The 18,215-nt window shown below is 32.0% G+C and overlaps 1 protein-coding gene across 1 annotated transcript in view; it reads left to right on the forward strand.

The window, feature by feature from the left end:
• Positions 1 to 18,215, forward strand: part of LOC113400299 (MOXD1 homolog 1-like) — a 68,277-nt gene that overhangs the window by 26,537 nt on the left and 23,525 nt on the right. Inside the window, exon 2 of the mRNA XM_026639822.2 lies at positions 11,251 to 11,737. Within this exon, the coding sequence (XP_026495607.2) occupies positions 11,300 to 11,737 (438 nt within the window). The 5' untranslated portion in view covers positions 11,251 to 11,299. The remainder of the gene's footprint in view (positions 1 to 11,250; positions 11,738 to 18,215) is intronic.

Consider the following 18,215-nt stretch of genomic DNA (forward strand, 5'->3'; position numbering starts at 1 on the left):
CTTTGGGCTAACCTTAAATTCCCGTAATCGCCTTTTACGACACCCACAGATAGATTGGGGGAGGTCCTTTTCTAATCCGAGACCATCACGGAGAAGAAAGATGATATGGCTGGAAAGAATGTTACTTGTGAGATGACGTCAGAGAAGTATGGAATATGGGATAAGGGTGGGAGGATGATGAGGCGATTTGCTAATAGTTCTTAATTAATATGTCATTATTTATAATACAACACTATCTATTCCGCTTAACGACTTAATTCACTTTAATTTTACTACCAAAGTTTCGATAACAGTTTCGCCGATGTTCAAAATGCCATTTTATCGCAAATCCATAATATGTATCAGATTATTCAAGCTCTCAACCAATGATATGACGTCAGGTATCAAATGTTGCTTGTGATCTCTTGTGGTTGGAATTAACTATTAGTCTTCATCGACTCATATATTTAAGATATTTACTATTTATTTTCATTGTTGGAAGTACGATGGTGATTTAATTCATAACAATAATCACAAATCGTTTATGACTTTTTGATCGAGTCCTTACTTTCCTGAGACGAAATTGCTAAATTATTAAATATATGTATATAAATATATAAAAATGTATTTCAAATATAGATGACGATCCTTTATATGCTAGACGCGTAAATTTTTACGTTTTTATCCGACGCAGCCGGCACCTGGTTCACCGTGAAATTAACAATTGTCTGTCAGTATTTTTAAATCGGCAGCACAAATTATATTTTAGTTTCGTGAGAATATACTTTAACGATAAAACTTGATTTTTTTCGACGCTTTGCTTTTTTGCAATCGAACAGCTATGTTTTAGTATGAATAATATTATATAACATTTTAAGTCAAAATGTCTATTATTCAATACATAAAATACAGTGATAGCAACTTCGTTCCTCACACCCGTGAGGAACGAAGACCATGACACATTTCGTCTTTTTTTTTTTTTAATTTCATTCAGGAACGTATACTTTAAAACAATCTATAGTTCGCTCATTATCATTGCAAGAAAGAAACCACTCATTACACCCTCAATGCGATTAGATAGCAATCAAGGTATATAAGATTTAATGTCCCTTGTGCCTGTAATTGCACTGGTTCACTCGCTATTCAAACCAGACCACAATATATTTTCCTATGAATTTCATTTTAGACAAAGACTAACAACTAGATGTTCTCTCAAAAATCACAAATCACATTAAAAGTTTCCTCTCTTAAAATCCCTTGCAGAACATAACATGAAAGCTCAAAGCTGATATAAATTAATCGTTCTATAATTAAATCGAATATTTTGTCTTATATGTATGTGTAGCTAATAAAATCAAAATCAAAATATACTTTATTCAAGTAGGCTTTTACAAGCACTTTTGTGTCGTCATTTAACAAACCATTTTAAGTAAAGCTACCACCGGTTCGGAATGTAGATTCTACCGAGAAGAACCGGCAATAAACTCAGTAGTTACTCTTTTTCAACATCTAAAAATACAGTCATGTTACTTAAATACAATTATATATGTATGTTATATATCCTGCCTGGAAGTCAACAAGCATTAACTCTTAACGCTTTTTTATCATCTATATATTCTTGTATCGAATAATATGCCTTTTGAATATAATAGCTATGTATCTAGATTAAAGTGTGCGTCGAAACTACAGCATTCTAATTGTGGCCGAAATACCGTTGACTTATTAAATAGGCTTCTCCTTACCTATTTAGGATCTCTTACATTGTGTCTTGCGCAATATTTGATATTAGTGAACGTAGGCGATGCATTAATGTATCACGCGAATAATCCTTTACGCAATATTCGAATGTTTATTTGACTGCGCAACCAAGCAATGGTATTAAGATTTAATTTTAGAATTATTTCAACATTTAATGAATTAAACTCACGATAGATTCAATTGACACGACGACTAACTTGTTGGCCAAGGGGTTAGTTTGTACAGCCGAATTGCAGAATAAGGTTTTTCTTAATTGTCAAGAAACCGTAATAATACAATATTTAATATACAGAATCATTTTTTCTTTTTATGTATGTAATAAAATAATTTAAATCTATAATCAAATTGTGTAAACTATCATCATCTGAATTATTTTTAATGAATACCAATAGTTAGTTATGCAGTATTGTATTCAAATAATAACTTTTCTATATCACTATCACTGTAAGTCTGGTGACGTAACCTTAGGAGTGGGTAGCCAATCTATTAGCATTTTACTTGTGGTATGGTATTAGGTTTGCCATCCACTGCATTTGAGTTATTATCATTGCATATCATTACTTAGATTTAACTTCGCTATTTATTATTGCGTCATACATTTTATTTTTATTATTTCATTATTAATTGATAAGACGATTAGGTGTAAAGTCGTCAGTCCTTTAAAATTTATCTCATGCCTTACTTAAAAATTTAGAGGGTGTTTTGTAAGAAACTTTTCCTTCTCTATTTAAATTGGTTTGAAATTCGAAGGAAGGAGACAGAATATTGTTTGACTAATTACCCTCCAAATAATGTTTGTAGAAAGCCGTGAAAATGTATTAAGCGCTTTTAGCGCTGTAATCAAAGGACGGTCTCCGTAACAGTATGATGCAATATCAAAGCAGTGACCCCATAAAATAATCCAAAAATGATCTCTTTGTATTATATGAAATAAAAACCCTTTGAAGACGTCGCAAATAAAACTAGTCGTGACTATAATTAGATGCCAATGATTAAATATTTTATGATTTACTCCTTTGCATGAACTATCAATAAATGATTTAGCACTAACAATTTTTTACAATGGTTCACTCACCCTTCAAACCGGAACACAACAACATGCACTGTTTGGCGGTAGAATGACTGATGAATGTGTAGTACGTAATCAAATGGGCTTGCACTAAGCCTTACCAACAACTAAACGTTATATAAATGATGCACTTATAATCTGGGAACACATATTTAAGGAGTTTAAGAGAATTTATTATAATAAAACCATACATACATAACATACATAATCAGCCTGTAAATTTCCCACTGCTGGGCTAAGGCCTCCTCTCCCGTTGAGGAGAAGGTATGGAGCATATTCCACCACGCTGCTCCAATGCGGGTTGGTAGAATACACATGTGGCAGAATTTCGTTGAAATTAGACACATGCAGGTTTCCTCACGATGTTTTCCTTCACCGCCGAACACGAGATGAATTATAAACACAAATTAAGCACATGAAAATTCAGTGGTGCCTGCCTGGGTTTGAACCCGAAATCATCGGTTAAGATGCACGCGTTCTAACCACTGGGCCATCTCGGCTCTTAATAAATACATAGGAATGAAATATACGTGAAATAAAAAATGGTACTTGAATATAAAGAACGTATACGTGGTCATAAGCTAGCTTCTTATAATATATTTAAAAAAATACATTTTTAAAAAGTATTCCTTGAATATACAGGGTTATTGGTAATTCGACGTATCCCCGTTAGGAGGTAATAAGTAAATAAATAAAACAAATATTGAAATAATATCGTTTTCCGTCTCGCATTTTTAAATTTGGACCGATAATTATTGTTTAAATATTGAAAAATATCCAGTGTTTAATCGTTTTTATAAAACAGAAGAAAAAAATAAATTTTTGAAGTTGCAATTTTGACTTATTTTGAAAAAATCTAAAAAACGTGATAACTCAAAAATGGTTCAATTGCATCATGCATAGGGGGTTAAAATTATCGCAAATAGTCAACTCTATCAACTCCTAACGGGAATACGTCGAATTACCAATAACCCTGTATATATTTGTAAATACAACAATTAATTATTTAATTTAAGAAACACTAAAGAGCATATTAATTTCGAATAAGAATATCATTGAATTATAATGATAAATAATCAGACTAATTTAATTAGTGTCATAAATTATGACATGATGTTATAAATTATATATTTTTGTAATGACATACTCATTAATTAATTCTTATACAGTTGCCCAATTTTTCTATTTATATAGGCGGAAGCGGTAATAGCCAGATATTCCACATTGGTGACAGTCTTTCTCAATGACGTTTAACTTGACGACGCTATTCAAGTTAAGGAGAAATTCTGTGATACGTCACATCACAGAATCACTATGACTCATCGGAGTTGATTGCACATTGACATAAAGCACGTTTGAACTAATTAAACTCGATATTTCACTCAACAAGAGAAAAGACGTTTGTTCATTAGTGGAAGATTTACGGTATGTTACTGTGATTTATGTGTATTGATGGTAAATGGAACTGCGAGAAATATTCCCAATTCCTTACATTACCTATGCAACGTCGATAGAACTAAATTATTACGATTCGACTTCCTGGAGTCTTTAAAAACATTGATGTTCGACAGTTGAATGATGAGCAAAGCTCGAACAAAACCCTACGTTTAGGCATTACTTACTGACCATCGTACTTATTATTAAATAAGTATTCGAATAAGAGTAACTTATCATATGTCTATCTCCTATAGCAATATGTGAAGTATCTGTTTCATTTGAAAAGATGCGCAGCGGAAACATTTTTCTTCGTGCAACATCGTTTTTACGAGCTTAGATAGAATATTAATTAATATACGGTATTAATTAAACGGTTATTTGCCGTTAAAAAGTAATAAAAGCCATTAACTGAGGTTTAATATATACAGTAACAGTCGAAGCCCACTGCTGAGCAAATACTTCCTAATTAAGGGGAAGATTTTGAGCTTATACAATAAACCTTTGCTATAATTTAGTGACAACATATTTTTTAACGCCGTTGAATTGAACGTTTTGGCTATTCAACTAATTTTCTGGGTAGTCATTGGCATAAGATATTAATAAGATTTGGATAAAGAAACAGATTATTATTTACGTAAAAATATAGAATCTAGAAAAATCTGGAATTAGACCGAGAGATAAGCTAATAGATACTTTCGTGATTCCAAAAAAACACTTTTAAATCATGTGGAAAATTCTCCTTTTGGTGTCCATTAAAATCCTTGCCAAGCTAACGTCATCAGAACGAGTTAAATGACACCAAGTGTATTATAAAACTGGTATGTTCGAGTCTTATATTACGGCGTTAGTTAAACAATAGGTACATTTGTTTGAAACAAACAAAGAAAACTAGTTAGTCTGTGAATACACGTATGAAAAAATAAGACGATATAAGTGAAAAGAATTGCCTATTCAACATAACCTAGATAATAATGAATGAAATTTTCGCGTGATCTCTCCACGTGGGCACTTTTCGCCAGTTTTCTGAAACGGTGTATTGTTCAAGCATGTCGCAGACTTCAGACGAGACATATTTGTCGGAAGTTGAATATTTTATATCTAATGTAAAAGCTTACTGTTTAACCCCTAATATATTTGTTATAAGGTTAGAGATTGGTACTGAGTCTGATTTCTGTCGTAGTCAGGGAATAGGGACTGTTTACTTGAGCATACTCTTGCATAGTTAACATCTCCCATACTGTTATTGTCTTTAACTGAGCGCTACAGCTGAAATACGATCGTGATAACTGAGTAATATAAGATATACAAAATACACTCCACTTGATTACATAAAACAAAATTTTAAGAGATTCGTTCGATCACTACACAAATTAAAGTTTTCTAAAATTTTCTTCTCTCAGACATTGATTCCGAAAAATTGCATTCGAAATAGCTTCATTTGCATATACATAAAACTGTTCCTATTTTGAAACGTTCTCTCTATGGAATATAAAGTTAGAAGTTTGCTAGCGGCTTGTTATAGTTGAACATCGAGCACATAGTAGCAAAACCTATTTATAATTTAAATTCCAAAAATACATCAATTATTTATTGCTTGTACGAGTATGTACGAGTCATGTAAATTCAATTTATTTTAAAATGTATATTAAATCTTTTGAACTTTAATAATTTATGATTAACTGATATTAAATCAAATCAAAATATACTTTATTCGAGTAGGCTTTTACAAGCACTTTTGAATCGTCATTTAACAAAGTATATTATGTGAAGTTACGATCGATTCGGAATGTAGATTCTCCCGCAAAAGAACCGGTAAGAAACTCAGTAGTTTCTCTTTTTTAAACATTTAAAAATACAGTTATTTTATATAAATTAGGTATATTTAAGTCCATAAACTATGTAGTCTTCCAATAGTCTACTAAGGTCTGTATATGGGGAATAAATACAATTAATTCATACTAAATATTATTTTTAAACATTGTTGTCTGTACAATGTATAAAATCTGAATGCTATATATCCAAAAACGTATAGTCTGCTTTGTAGAGAACGCTTTTAAACATCTTTAACGCTTTTAAATCAATTGTGTATTGTCTTAAATTTGCTCAAACCTTAAGTAAATTCACGGAAACATTTATTTGTAGTCAATGATGCGGAGTCTATCAAAGATAGATTTATTGTTTGGCTGTCTATTTATCAATGTCTGTTTGTGTTAGAGAATGAAATGTATATTTTACAAATTACATAAACATTGCAAGTACATATTGATTTTCTGACTGTAATATTAAAAAAGAACATACGTTTCGAATTGTAAGTATAGTTTAATATTATTTGTATTTAATACACCCCTGAGATTATCTTTTTATAAATACAATGAATTTTGTTCTTTTAAATGTAATAAATTTGTTTGAAACTGATAAGAAATTACTGAAAACCAAACGATGTATAACACTTCTGATTGATGACATAATTTATCGTATAATATATTAAATAAGTCGGAATAGACTATTTTAATATTAACATACTTTTTGATTGCCCATGATCTAGGTACTTGTAGGATTGAATTCTACTAGTATGTAGCCAAAACACTGCTCTGATCTGTGTGACTGCTGAATCTTGTGCTTATATATGCTTATATTTATATCATATAGTTTCCTTTACTTATAATTTACACCCGTACGAAACTGGTGGAGGTCGCTAGTGATATTATTTACTTATTATAATAATTTATTTAAGGTGAAAAATATTTTAATAGTATGTTACTGGTGTATGTTACTGGTGCCAACTGGTTTAGTAGTATAACAGCCAATTTGTTCGTAAATTGACAGCCTTTGAAACGGCACAGCTTTTTAATAGAATACCTTCTAAAATTAAAAGCACCTGCTCTTTTAACACTTTTAAAACTATCCTCGTTCGAAACATTTAACAATCTGTCTGCATTTCGTGTTAGCTGATCTATTTAGTTTTTCTATTCATTTTTTAGCTTTGTTTACTTCGAATACTTGCGTGTCTTATCTGAGATGAATTAAGCAGCTTCGAATTATATAACAGAATTTGTTAAACGAAAGTTTTTGACGTTATTGTGCTGGGCTAAGGCCCTCCCCTCCTTTGAGGAGAATGTTCCTCATGCTGCTCTAATGCGGGTTGGATACACATTTGGCGGGAACTTATGAATTATAAGCACATGAAAATGCAGTGGTGCTTGCTGGGATTGAACTTGTAATCATCGATTAAGATGCTCGCGTTCTACCACTAGGCCATCTCGGCTCTCTAAATAACTAATATTAAGAATGGAAGCTATTCATATTTTCAATTTTCTCTCCAACCAAACGATAACAATTTAGCACAAGTGGGTATTTTTTGTAATTATTTTTACTTTAACAAATGATGCTACTGTTAGGTGAGATTTATAACAATGTTATATACATATATAAAGATACCCCGTTTTATATAGACGGAGGGGTACCATTAATTTGTTCTACATTTAAATGTAAATCTTTTCCTGTGTTCCGCTTTGAACTAGTGTAATTACAGGAACGAGGAACATAATATCTCATGTTTGGAGGCGCATGGAATGTCTATCGGTGAACCTTCACCATAATTACCATCAGGTTGCCCCGATTGCTGGTCAATCATACTAAAAATAATAAAAAAAACATTATGAGAAATGTTCAAAAACTGATAAATATTTAGATAATCCCGCTATTCAAGTCTCAATTTAATGCAATAGAAAAATATTTTTTGTATCGTTACAGTACATTATTCAAATAATAAAACAATTTCGCTGTTACAAATATAAAATAAATTGGCATCTTGGGGCTTAAAGAAAAACATTGGTTATTTTATAACGAGAGGCGAGCGGTTTACACTTCCTCTCAATAAGTGGATAATCAGATACCTTGTTTCGGTGTGACGGGTTTTAGTTACTACTTCGGTCGTTACACTGAATTCTTAACAGTAATATTTTATCAAATAGCTGTCACTATTACATTTATTACGATTCTATGTCGTGTTTCCGTTTGTCACTTCCGAGTTTGGTATCTCGATTTTAAATTTAGAACGGATAAATATTCTTATATAAATTAAAGAGTTCATATATGAATTGTTTCAAGTTTGTTTTTAAGGTTTTATTTTGAGATGAAACCTAGTCTAACTACGGAGTCAAGACAAATAGACAACTTCGACATTGTTATTCATTATGGATTCGGGAAAAATGTAATATCGACGAATTTGTTATCAGGACTTTGGATTTGAAATGAATTTGTTTATAATACAAGTAGAATTATGCTGTATTATAAATAAAGATATATGAAATTGTTTATAGTGCGTACTAAAGCAAAGAGTTAAGTTAAAAAATCCATGGAATATTTAAAAAGAAGGTTAGTTTATCTCTTTCGATTGGAATAGTACATAGAAATGTTAGGCTGCTTTTCTTTTACGTATACTCTGTATCTAAACCTCTACAAAATCTCGGACATGAAGCTTGTAACAAAATTTTTATTTCACATTTAACACTTCATTTAAAGCTTGCAAAGCAAACAATGCATACATTAACCCAATTCTCAACTAACCAATGCTGTTGTTAAAAAGGGTTACCGTGTTATATGATATATTTTAATTCCCAGAGTAATATGGCTTAAACTATATGATTTATTCGGGGACTCGGTAATTCCCGCGCGATATACTCGTACCTCGGGAGCAGCTGTTGGATTTTTTGCGCATCTCCGTGAGTTTTATCTTTCGGGAGTTCGATATTATTATTCCGTTTTCCGATTATGAGAAAGATATTTCGAAGTAATTTATATGATTTTATCCTTTTATTAAGTTTTAGCTTAAAATACTTTTTTTTAGATAAGCGAATTCTGAAAAAAATGTGAAAAAAAATTATATCAACTGTCCTTAAATGGTCCCACAAACTTCTCGGCAAAGGATAGGAGATTTTTTCATAACGATGTTTCATTGCGGGTTTATTTTTTTCTTCAGCGCTGATTAGTGATATATTTTAACAACGTAAGCAATGAAAAGCTCGGATTTGATTATCATCTTCGGTTAAAATACATGTATTAAACACAAGGCCATTGTAGTTACTCATCTTAACTTGATTGCCATTATTTTCTAATTTGCTCGTATAATACTTAAAACCTATGGTCTAACAACAGCTACTTTCTGTAGTTAATACAGTTTTAAATTATACTGTTAACTTTGGAATACATTGATAATCTCCCGTACGCTTCGGTTCGTAAACTTTGGCACAATATGTACGAAACACGTTAATTTGCATATAAAGATGTTATAAAAAAATTAGGTCTTCATTATCGAGTGTGGTCACGGTATGTGCTCTGTATAATTACAGATGTTGATTGAGTTTTTGCGAATTACTCTTAATTCTATTCTAGTTAGTTTTTGTACATCTTACAAACGTGAGAGTTGAAAAAAGGTTTATTGTTTAATTCTAATAATATATGCGTCTAGAAAATTTATATAATTAACCAAATAAATTTGACCTTTCCATAGTACGTATTTTTGTTCTATTCGAAGGTCATGTTAAAATATAGATTAGAAAAAATATACTTGTAGCAAATTTAATTAATGTTTAAATTAATGCTAGTGATATTTCTCACGATTTGTTTTGTCAATAATAATATGCGTAATCATTATTAATAAAATATTGTTTTAAATAAAAATGTCTCGGTGATGGCAAATTAAAAAATTAAATAGCCTATAACTATAGCAGGACTGAGAACGTTGACAGAGTTAATAGGTAAACATGAAATAATCTTAGTAGTAATTGCGTATTACTGAAAAAAACTAACAATTGCCTTTTTGTTAAAATGGCAGTTTCCCAATAAGCCTATTAAAGAAATCAGAACTTTAAAGGGATCCTTTTTTACCGACATTCTAAGAATCTTTATGTTGACGGAAGGGTCTTCCTAGTAGGATGTATGTAAGGTGTCACCGGAAATTGTAACACTTCGATGGTTAAATATTTTTTGTCATATTATAAAAACGAGACTACGTCAATGACGTCTCAGACGAGATGCGTTGTTACGAGTATCGTTGAATGTAATTTTTTTTATTAGAATATTTTGTTACTTACCTTTTGATCAAACAATTGGCTTCACAGAATAAAATATTGAAGATAGAATTCGTTTTAAATTAGATATAAAACGATAAAAAAAAATAATGAAATGCACTAAAAAGTTTTCATAAAAAATCGTCAAGTGATTTTTATTGTAATGTTCTATGTGTAATAAAGCACTGTCCTCCGATTCATTATGTTTGCATTCGTCAAGCGGAAGCGGTCGGGCAACGGTGTATATATATATACATATATTTGGGTAACTTAAAATTAATCTTTTTATATTCAGCTTAAAGTTGCGACGAGTCTTATTTACTACGTAGCATTTGCAAATAAGTGTCCATAACGAAACGAAATATTGCGGTTTTTTTGTTGGTTAACTTTTAGATATTTGAATGAACAAACCTAATAAAGGAAAGTTTGGTACTAAAATGTTCGGGGACTCCGTCTTATCGTTACGTCTTGCGACGGAATTTATACATTTTTTAATGATTTGCAATTACTGTTTCGAATTTCAGATATTTACATTTTATTCGCGTAAAGTTTGCAGTACGTTTGAATACTAAAGAGGCAACCTTTTGGGGTTTTAAATATAATAAATATGATAATAATAGTCATATTTATTTCCCCCGTTGTTTGAATTTAAGTTATTTGGATATTGTAGCGTGATTTTATTTTTATTCTATATATAATACTAAAATAAAAGTAGCCTAAGTTACTCCTTATTAAATCCGCTATCTGCCAGTGAAAGTCCCGTCGAAATCGGTTCAGCCGTTCCAGAGATTAGCCGGAACAAACAGACAGACAGACGGGCAAAAATTTAAAAAAATGTTATTTTGGTATATGTACCGTGAACTAATATTACAAACAGACACTGCAATTTTATTATATGTATAGATTACGTAATTAAATGACTTTTCTTTGTTTCAGATTTAATCGAAGTTATGTACTGCAGAAGATAAAGAAAAATTTAATAATAATGCATCTTCAAACTGTTCTAATCTTAAGCACCTTATTTCTCTGTGATGCGAAATTGCCGAGGTTTAAACAACACACGCAACCCAATGACCTACCATCGACTATAGCACAGAACTCACAATCATCACGAATTTTACAAACAGGAAACAAAAACGAGAAAACGAGTCGAATAGTCGACCAATATAGAACACGACATAGAAGAGAATCCTATGCCTCGAATTCATACGAATCGGGTTTAATATGGGCGCATGCAGAGAGGTTGGATGATAACGGTGACGTCATTTTGCGGTGGGTTAATACGGATTCGACTATAACGTTCAGATTAGAAGCGAGAACCCGTGGTTATGTCGCTTTAGGATTCAATTCGGCGAGAAATATGAGAGGGGCGGACTTGGTTGTCGCTTGGGTGGACGACAGATACGGCAACGCTCAGATCTTGGTAAGTGCACCTGTTATCACATTCTCACGATATCCAATTCGCTTCGAGGAGGTCTTACTACTATTACGTAAATAATTTCTGATTAGATTTAAGATTCATTTGAATAAATCAAATATTGGTAATTGATTATTTTATTTAATTGATTTAGTGAAAGCGCTTTGTGCAAGTAGTTTTAGTTACCAACATATATTGTACCGCCAACCAGTAATGTTTAATTTTGAATGTTGGTTGTGGGTTGACCTTTCATGGATACATACTATTTTTTTACAAGTGTCTGTTGGTGGTGGTAACCGTTAAGTAGTAAATTGTCCTGAATGTAGTATTAGTATCCACCGACGCACATTGGAACAGCGTGGTGGAATATGCTCCTAACCTTCTCCTCAAAGGAGGAGGCCTTAGCCCAGCAGTGAGAAATTTACAGGCTGTTTTCTTTTGATCTTTGTTCAAATATTATCTTTACAAGATTAACTTTAAGGGAGCTGTATTTCTAGTTATTTTTTTTTATTTTTTATAGTGCTGGCTAACAAGATACCCACTTGCGTAATTTCAACAAAAATACAATAACGATTGATTCTTATGATAGTAGACCTTATTACGTTGGGGTAAGGTATATTATATGCGTCCTTTATATATTTTTTTTTATGAAACAATAGTTCGGCTGCGGTTTTTGAATGCTGTCAACGTCCCGAGTATCGAACCGTGACGGGCACCGTCATCATCTTAACTGTCTCTTTTGTTTACGAGATTTCATTTCTCACCTGTCGATTAAAAACCCCATTTATTTTTTTAATATCTAGAAAATTACTATATTTTTCGCTCATAGATTTCATTTAGATTTCTCTTAATTTTTTTTATCCTCTTTATTTATAATATGAAAACTTTTATCGTTATTTTAACACAGCAAACTAATTTGGTTGAAATTCATATAATTTCTTCGGAACATAAAATAAATCTATGAACATCAAGCGCTTTAGTTTTTTGGGTATTAGTACCTGCCTAGTGTATTCTTTCCTTAAAGCGCTATAAAAACATTCGCTTCAAAAAATGGTATAAGAGCAACTGTGATGATGATAACTATCAACGACGTTGTTCTGTAAGGATTCTGTTTCTTAATGTAAAATGTTGAAAAACGACTTACGGTGATACTTCATATATACTAATATTATAAATACGAAAGCAACTCTGTCTGCCTGTTACTCTTACACGACCAAGCCACTGAACCGAATATGATGAAATTCGCTATGAAGCAAGCTCAGGGTTACTCTTTGATACTTAACGAACTTGACGACTAATCTGTGATATAAAGTTTCAGTATAATTAAATGTACTACTAGTAGTTTCATTTGTCTGTTTATGTTTCTTTTATTACTAACATAAACAAATTATTATCGTAATTTTTTAATTGAACCTCCGTCAATCGAATAAATAAATAATTACTTTAAATGTTACAATTACAGTCGATGTATTTACGCTTGTCATTTTCTGATATGTCATGATCGTGTACGGTGAGCTTGGAGTTCGGTGTTATAGAATAGTTAAACTGTTTTAATAGTGCTCTCGTTATGGTATATGATTGTCGAACATTTTCGTGGTCGAAGAAACATGTAATACCACTGATTTATACCTAGATTGCGTTACGCTGAACGCGCATAAATTAACTAAAGTATGTTACGTACAAAACTGTTTAATAGTTTCCAAGACACTTTAACACATTCTTGTAACTAGTGACGTAGACATGTTCGAACGTTTGTCGACTATTCTGTATGAATTAATTAATATAAAACTCGACTATGACTACATTATTAATGATGATGATATTCTCCTAACCGAGTTCAGTCTAGATGACCATTCTCAAGGCAGATTAGCAAACTGTGCAGGACACGTCAGGTCACAAGTGTTTGCGCAAACGCAAATGCTATTCCATTATGATAGAAAGAAAAAGAAAGAAAAGAAGGAAAGAGTTTAGAGCGCAGAATCAACTGCCTTACGTTTTTTCCGTAGTACGGAATTACCTCCGTTCCATTTTTATGACTTCTGCTGTAAATCTCAAGGCACAAAATTTCAACAACTATTTATCAGGGATATGAACCCAGGACCTCGGCATATGCTTAATGCACTAAACCAACAAGACATCGAATAATAATAACATTTGAACGATGCAAGCATCAAAATAGCGTGTAACAGTAAGTCGACTTTTAACATTTCACGATCGGGTCGGGCGTCAAGTGTCGAATTTCATCTTTACTGAATAGCTTTGCACGCCGCGGCTTCGTGTGAAACTTAGATATTTATGACAGTTTTATTTTTAAAAAAATAGTAATCATTATGTTTCGGCCAGTAAGATCTGCTGTCAATGTGCAACCTGTTGGTAACAGAATGTCGTAAAGGACACCCCCTTAAGATTGCTCTTTAGCTTAGATACGTTTTGAATAATTATACGTGTATAATATAAGACAAAGCGTCTGAAACGTACGAATCGCATTGCAAATTTCAAACAGTGTGCAGATAGTTGGCGCATGTATCCGAGCTCTTAATGTAGGTACTTGAATAATACCACGTTTAAATACTTTAATTGTTGTTTTGTTTAGCTATAAATGATGTTTAAGTGCATAGTTAGGTATTACGTATGGGAATATTCTTCTCTTTTATGTTACTAGTTCCACCGCGCAGTTCCTGTTCCACCTCCTTGGAAGGTCGTGGACTGTAGTGTGATTTTAAATAGCTTTTTTTTAAGTATTATTTTTCTCCAAAGACGTGTACGTCCGTTCCGTTGTTATATCAAATTATGTTATTTTAATTTACCTGCATTTTATTGCGAGGCAGCAACACTATTCAAATTTTTGGATTGTAAATTGATCTCGAAAAGTTTGCATTGAAGTCTAAGACGACGACTTCTCCCTTGATTCGGAGTTTGTTTTTGGTATGTAGTGTTCTTGTATTAGTTTTCCGGGATTCTGGTTTCCTAAGTTGGTCTGGATGGTATTTGGTCAATTTTTCGTTAACCTAGACATCTCTATTACGGATCGAGGTTTTGAGATTGTAATCCGGAATCTCCTTAGTTATTGCAATTTTTCTCCACAAGTCATTCAGAATTTGGGTATTAAAAGCAAATATGTCTTCAAATCGGACTGGTAGTAACAGAGATTAATGCAAGATTAAACAAAGTCCTCAGCCTTATTATGTTAGTATTTACTGGTAGTTCCAGCTTTTTTTAAGATATTTTTACTTGGATATATGGTTACTGTATAAAGTGTAGGTACGTCTTTGAATATAAATCACATCTACAAGATACTGGAGAATATATGTGACCTTGATTTTGATCTCAGTGTTGTTGGTATATAGGTTACAAAACAACAACAAAGTTACATTGTAGTTATGTATAATCTGTTAAAAAAATATAAAAAAGTACTTAGCTAAAGAGTCTACTTATTAAAATGTTTCTTTTGTTACGACAACAATAGTTATTCATGAGGCTTCTATTACACTAGGTCGTCGTGTTCCTCTGAACTTGAATATTTAATACTCTGTACCAGACCGTCTCGTTGGACGTTTTAAAAAAAATTCAGGAGATAAAACATGTAAATGTCTTTCTTGAGGAGAAGATTTGGAGCTTATTCCACCACTCTAATTCATTACAGATTGTTGGATAAAAATGTTGCAAATTTTGATTGGATACATGCAGGTTTTTTAGTGACGTTATTCTTTACTTGAATCAATGTCGTGATCGTCTACTATTACCCTATATAAAATAACCGGCCCAGTGCGAATAGGACTCTAGCACGAAGGGTTCCGTATCATTCTCTATAAAAACGGCAAAAAAATCATGTATGTTGTATGGGAGCCACCCTTTAAATATTTATTTTATTTGTTGTTATAGCGACAAAAAAAAATACAACAATTATGAAAATTTCAAGTGTCTAACGGTCAAGGTTCATGAGATACAGCCTGGTGACAGACGGACGGACAGCGGAGTCTTAGACAAATAGTCCGTCCGTTTACCCTTTGGGTAAGGGAACCCTAAAAATAGATTAACAAATATATATAGCCATTTTCACCAGATATAATCTTTTAAATACCATGTTTTTATTAAATAACGAACTCTATCAAATAATACTTTGTTTAGATTTTCCTAACAAAAGCAAACGATTCGATTGAGTTTAAAAAAAGTATATATAAAGTATCCCGCCGGCCTGCCAATTGGGATTAACTTGAAATCTCTGTTTATTTAACCCAGGAATTTTAAACTTAACCCAATTCGGCTTTGTTTTATTGCCGGTATTAAATTACTGATTTACACTCAATTATTATGGACTGAGTTATCCTCACTTCGTGGATTTTTATTAATTATTTACTATTATTGATATTGTAACGTTCCTTTTGTTTCATTTAAATTTCAATCACAGGATTTTTTTTTGTAATAGCTTATTATGATATAAATATCAATCGTCAATATGCCACAATATGGAAATAATATTGTCCCCTGTGCCTGTTACACTGGCTAACCTGCAAATCGGAACATAATAATACCAGGTATTGCTTTTCAGTGGTAGAATATATATTGAGTGGGTGTTACTTAACCAGGTACCAGCAAGTAAAGCCTTCTTACCAATAGTCTTATAAGCCGCTACATTGACGAGTTACGTCGTACCTTAGACTTTTTTTATATATTTTTTGTAACACATTAGTTTATCGGTAACCTTGGTTATTACTTAGACCGCAAACAGTAATCTATATCTATTGGTTACATTTATAGATACGACAGGTGAAACTAACCGCTTATTGGTCAGGTGCTCTTCAGACGGCACGAATACTTTGCCAATGATATACCTACTCGTATATTTTATAATATACTAATATTATAAATAGAAGTCTATTTGTTCTATTCTTGCTTTGACTACTTCTTGATGGTTCTAAAATGTAATATGTTTATAGTATAATTGTACCTTTTTTGACCTTTTAATTCGGATGAGTTTGAAGCGAACACTACTAACGTTATTACCAACAGTGAGTGGTTTTGTAATGTCTAAATGGTCTTCAGAAAATCAACTATCTGTAAGTAAGACTTACACGAATCGGACTAATGGATTTCTGAGATTAGCACGTTCAAGCAAACAGACACACATATAAATTATTCAACTTTATAATATTCATATACTTACATTAAGTATTTTATTAAGTTATAAAGGTCGAAATTGAAAACGTATCCTGTTTATTACGAGTAAAATAATATCTATTTATAAGGACTGAGCTCCGATTTTAGACTAACTCATAATACTATTTTGGGAACTAGGCCTAATTTATCTTAATTATACCAGGAAATGACAGCATAGCGGTGGACCGAATACAATATATTATAGTATTGTTAATGAACTTGTTCTGCAGTACTTTTTATATGCATATATATATATTTTATATATATTTTTTTATGTTGAGACTGAGTACCACCTCTCTTGATTATGTGTTCACAGCATAATATAAATCAGACATGTTATACATTTACGTAGTGGTTGGGTTTTGTGCAATACCGTGTGCGTAGGTACCTACATTACATCTTCTACCGGCAAATAGCAATACTTGATACTGTTGTGTTTCGGTTTGAAGGATGAATGAGCTAGTGTAACCACAGGTTGTGGGAGATAACTTTTTAGTTCTCAACGTGGTGGCAACTATTAATGGTCACGGTTTATACTCTATTTGTTCTCCCAATCTAAATCAAAATTCCATTCTAATTAAATATTTGAAACATAATTTTGAAGCTACAGTTCCAAATTAATGTTCCACTTTGAAAATAATATCTTTACACCTTAAATTCATTCATATTGAAACTCAATGATTGATAAATGCTATGGGTTTTTCAAGGGACTACGTGTAAAGCCATACATAACTCGGGTTGTATGACGAATGGTTAACCACTAGGGTCTGAATCCCGGTTAATGAGAGAGAGTACTGTCGACGAGAAAAGTGTTAAAAAATCCATATTTAAGTACACACTTTAGAACCCATTTTTACCTTATACATATACTGTATGGTAACAAACGGTACTCCTGATAGAATACCTTTGTTAGAGGAAATTATATTTAATAAAGCAAATAAAGAAACTGATTTATTACTTATATAAGTACCTATCCTCATATATAGCCCACCATCAGATGAGAATAAATGCACAAGAAAGAAATAGGGAGAAAAATATAGCCCTTCGGCATTTTTCCGTTAAAACATAGACACAAGTGATTTTATTCAACTTGTAGTTTAAAACGTTGTGCGTGTGAGGAATGCGTGCGCGGCTACAGTTGTGTGATTAGCACTTATTAGGACAATACTAAATTTTCCCCTGCACCATATAAAATATACATACATATACTCTACTTATAAAGTTCATCAGAACTTGGACGCCATTACAAAAATATCTGTGTACATATTACTATAATTATAATAATATTATAAGGTTAAATAAACATTGATTCATAGTAAACATACTA

The sequence above is a fragment of the Vanessa tameamea genome, chromosome 17 (genome assembly GCF_037043105.1).
Source record: "Vanessa tameamea isolate UH-Manoa-2023 chromosome 17, ilVanTame1 primary haplotype, whole genome shotgun sequence".
In the NCBI taxonomy this organism is placed as follows: domain Eukaryota; kingdom Metazoa; phylum Arthropoda; class Insecta; order Lepidoptera; family Nymphalidae; genus Vanessa; species Vanessa tameamea.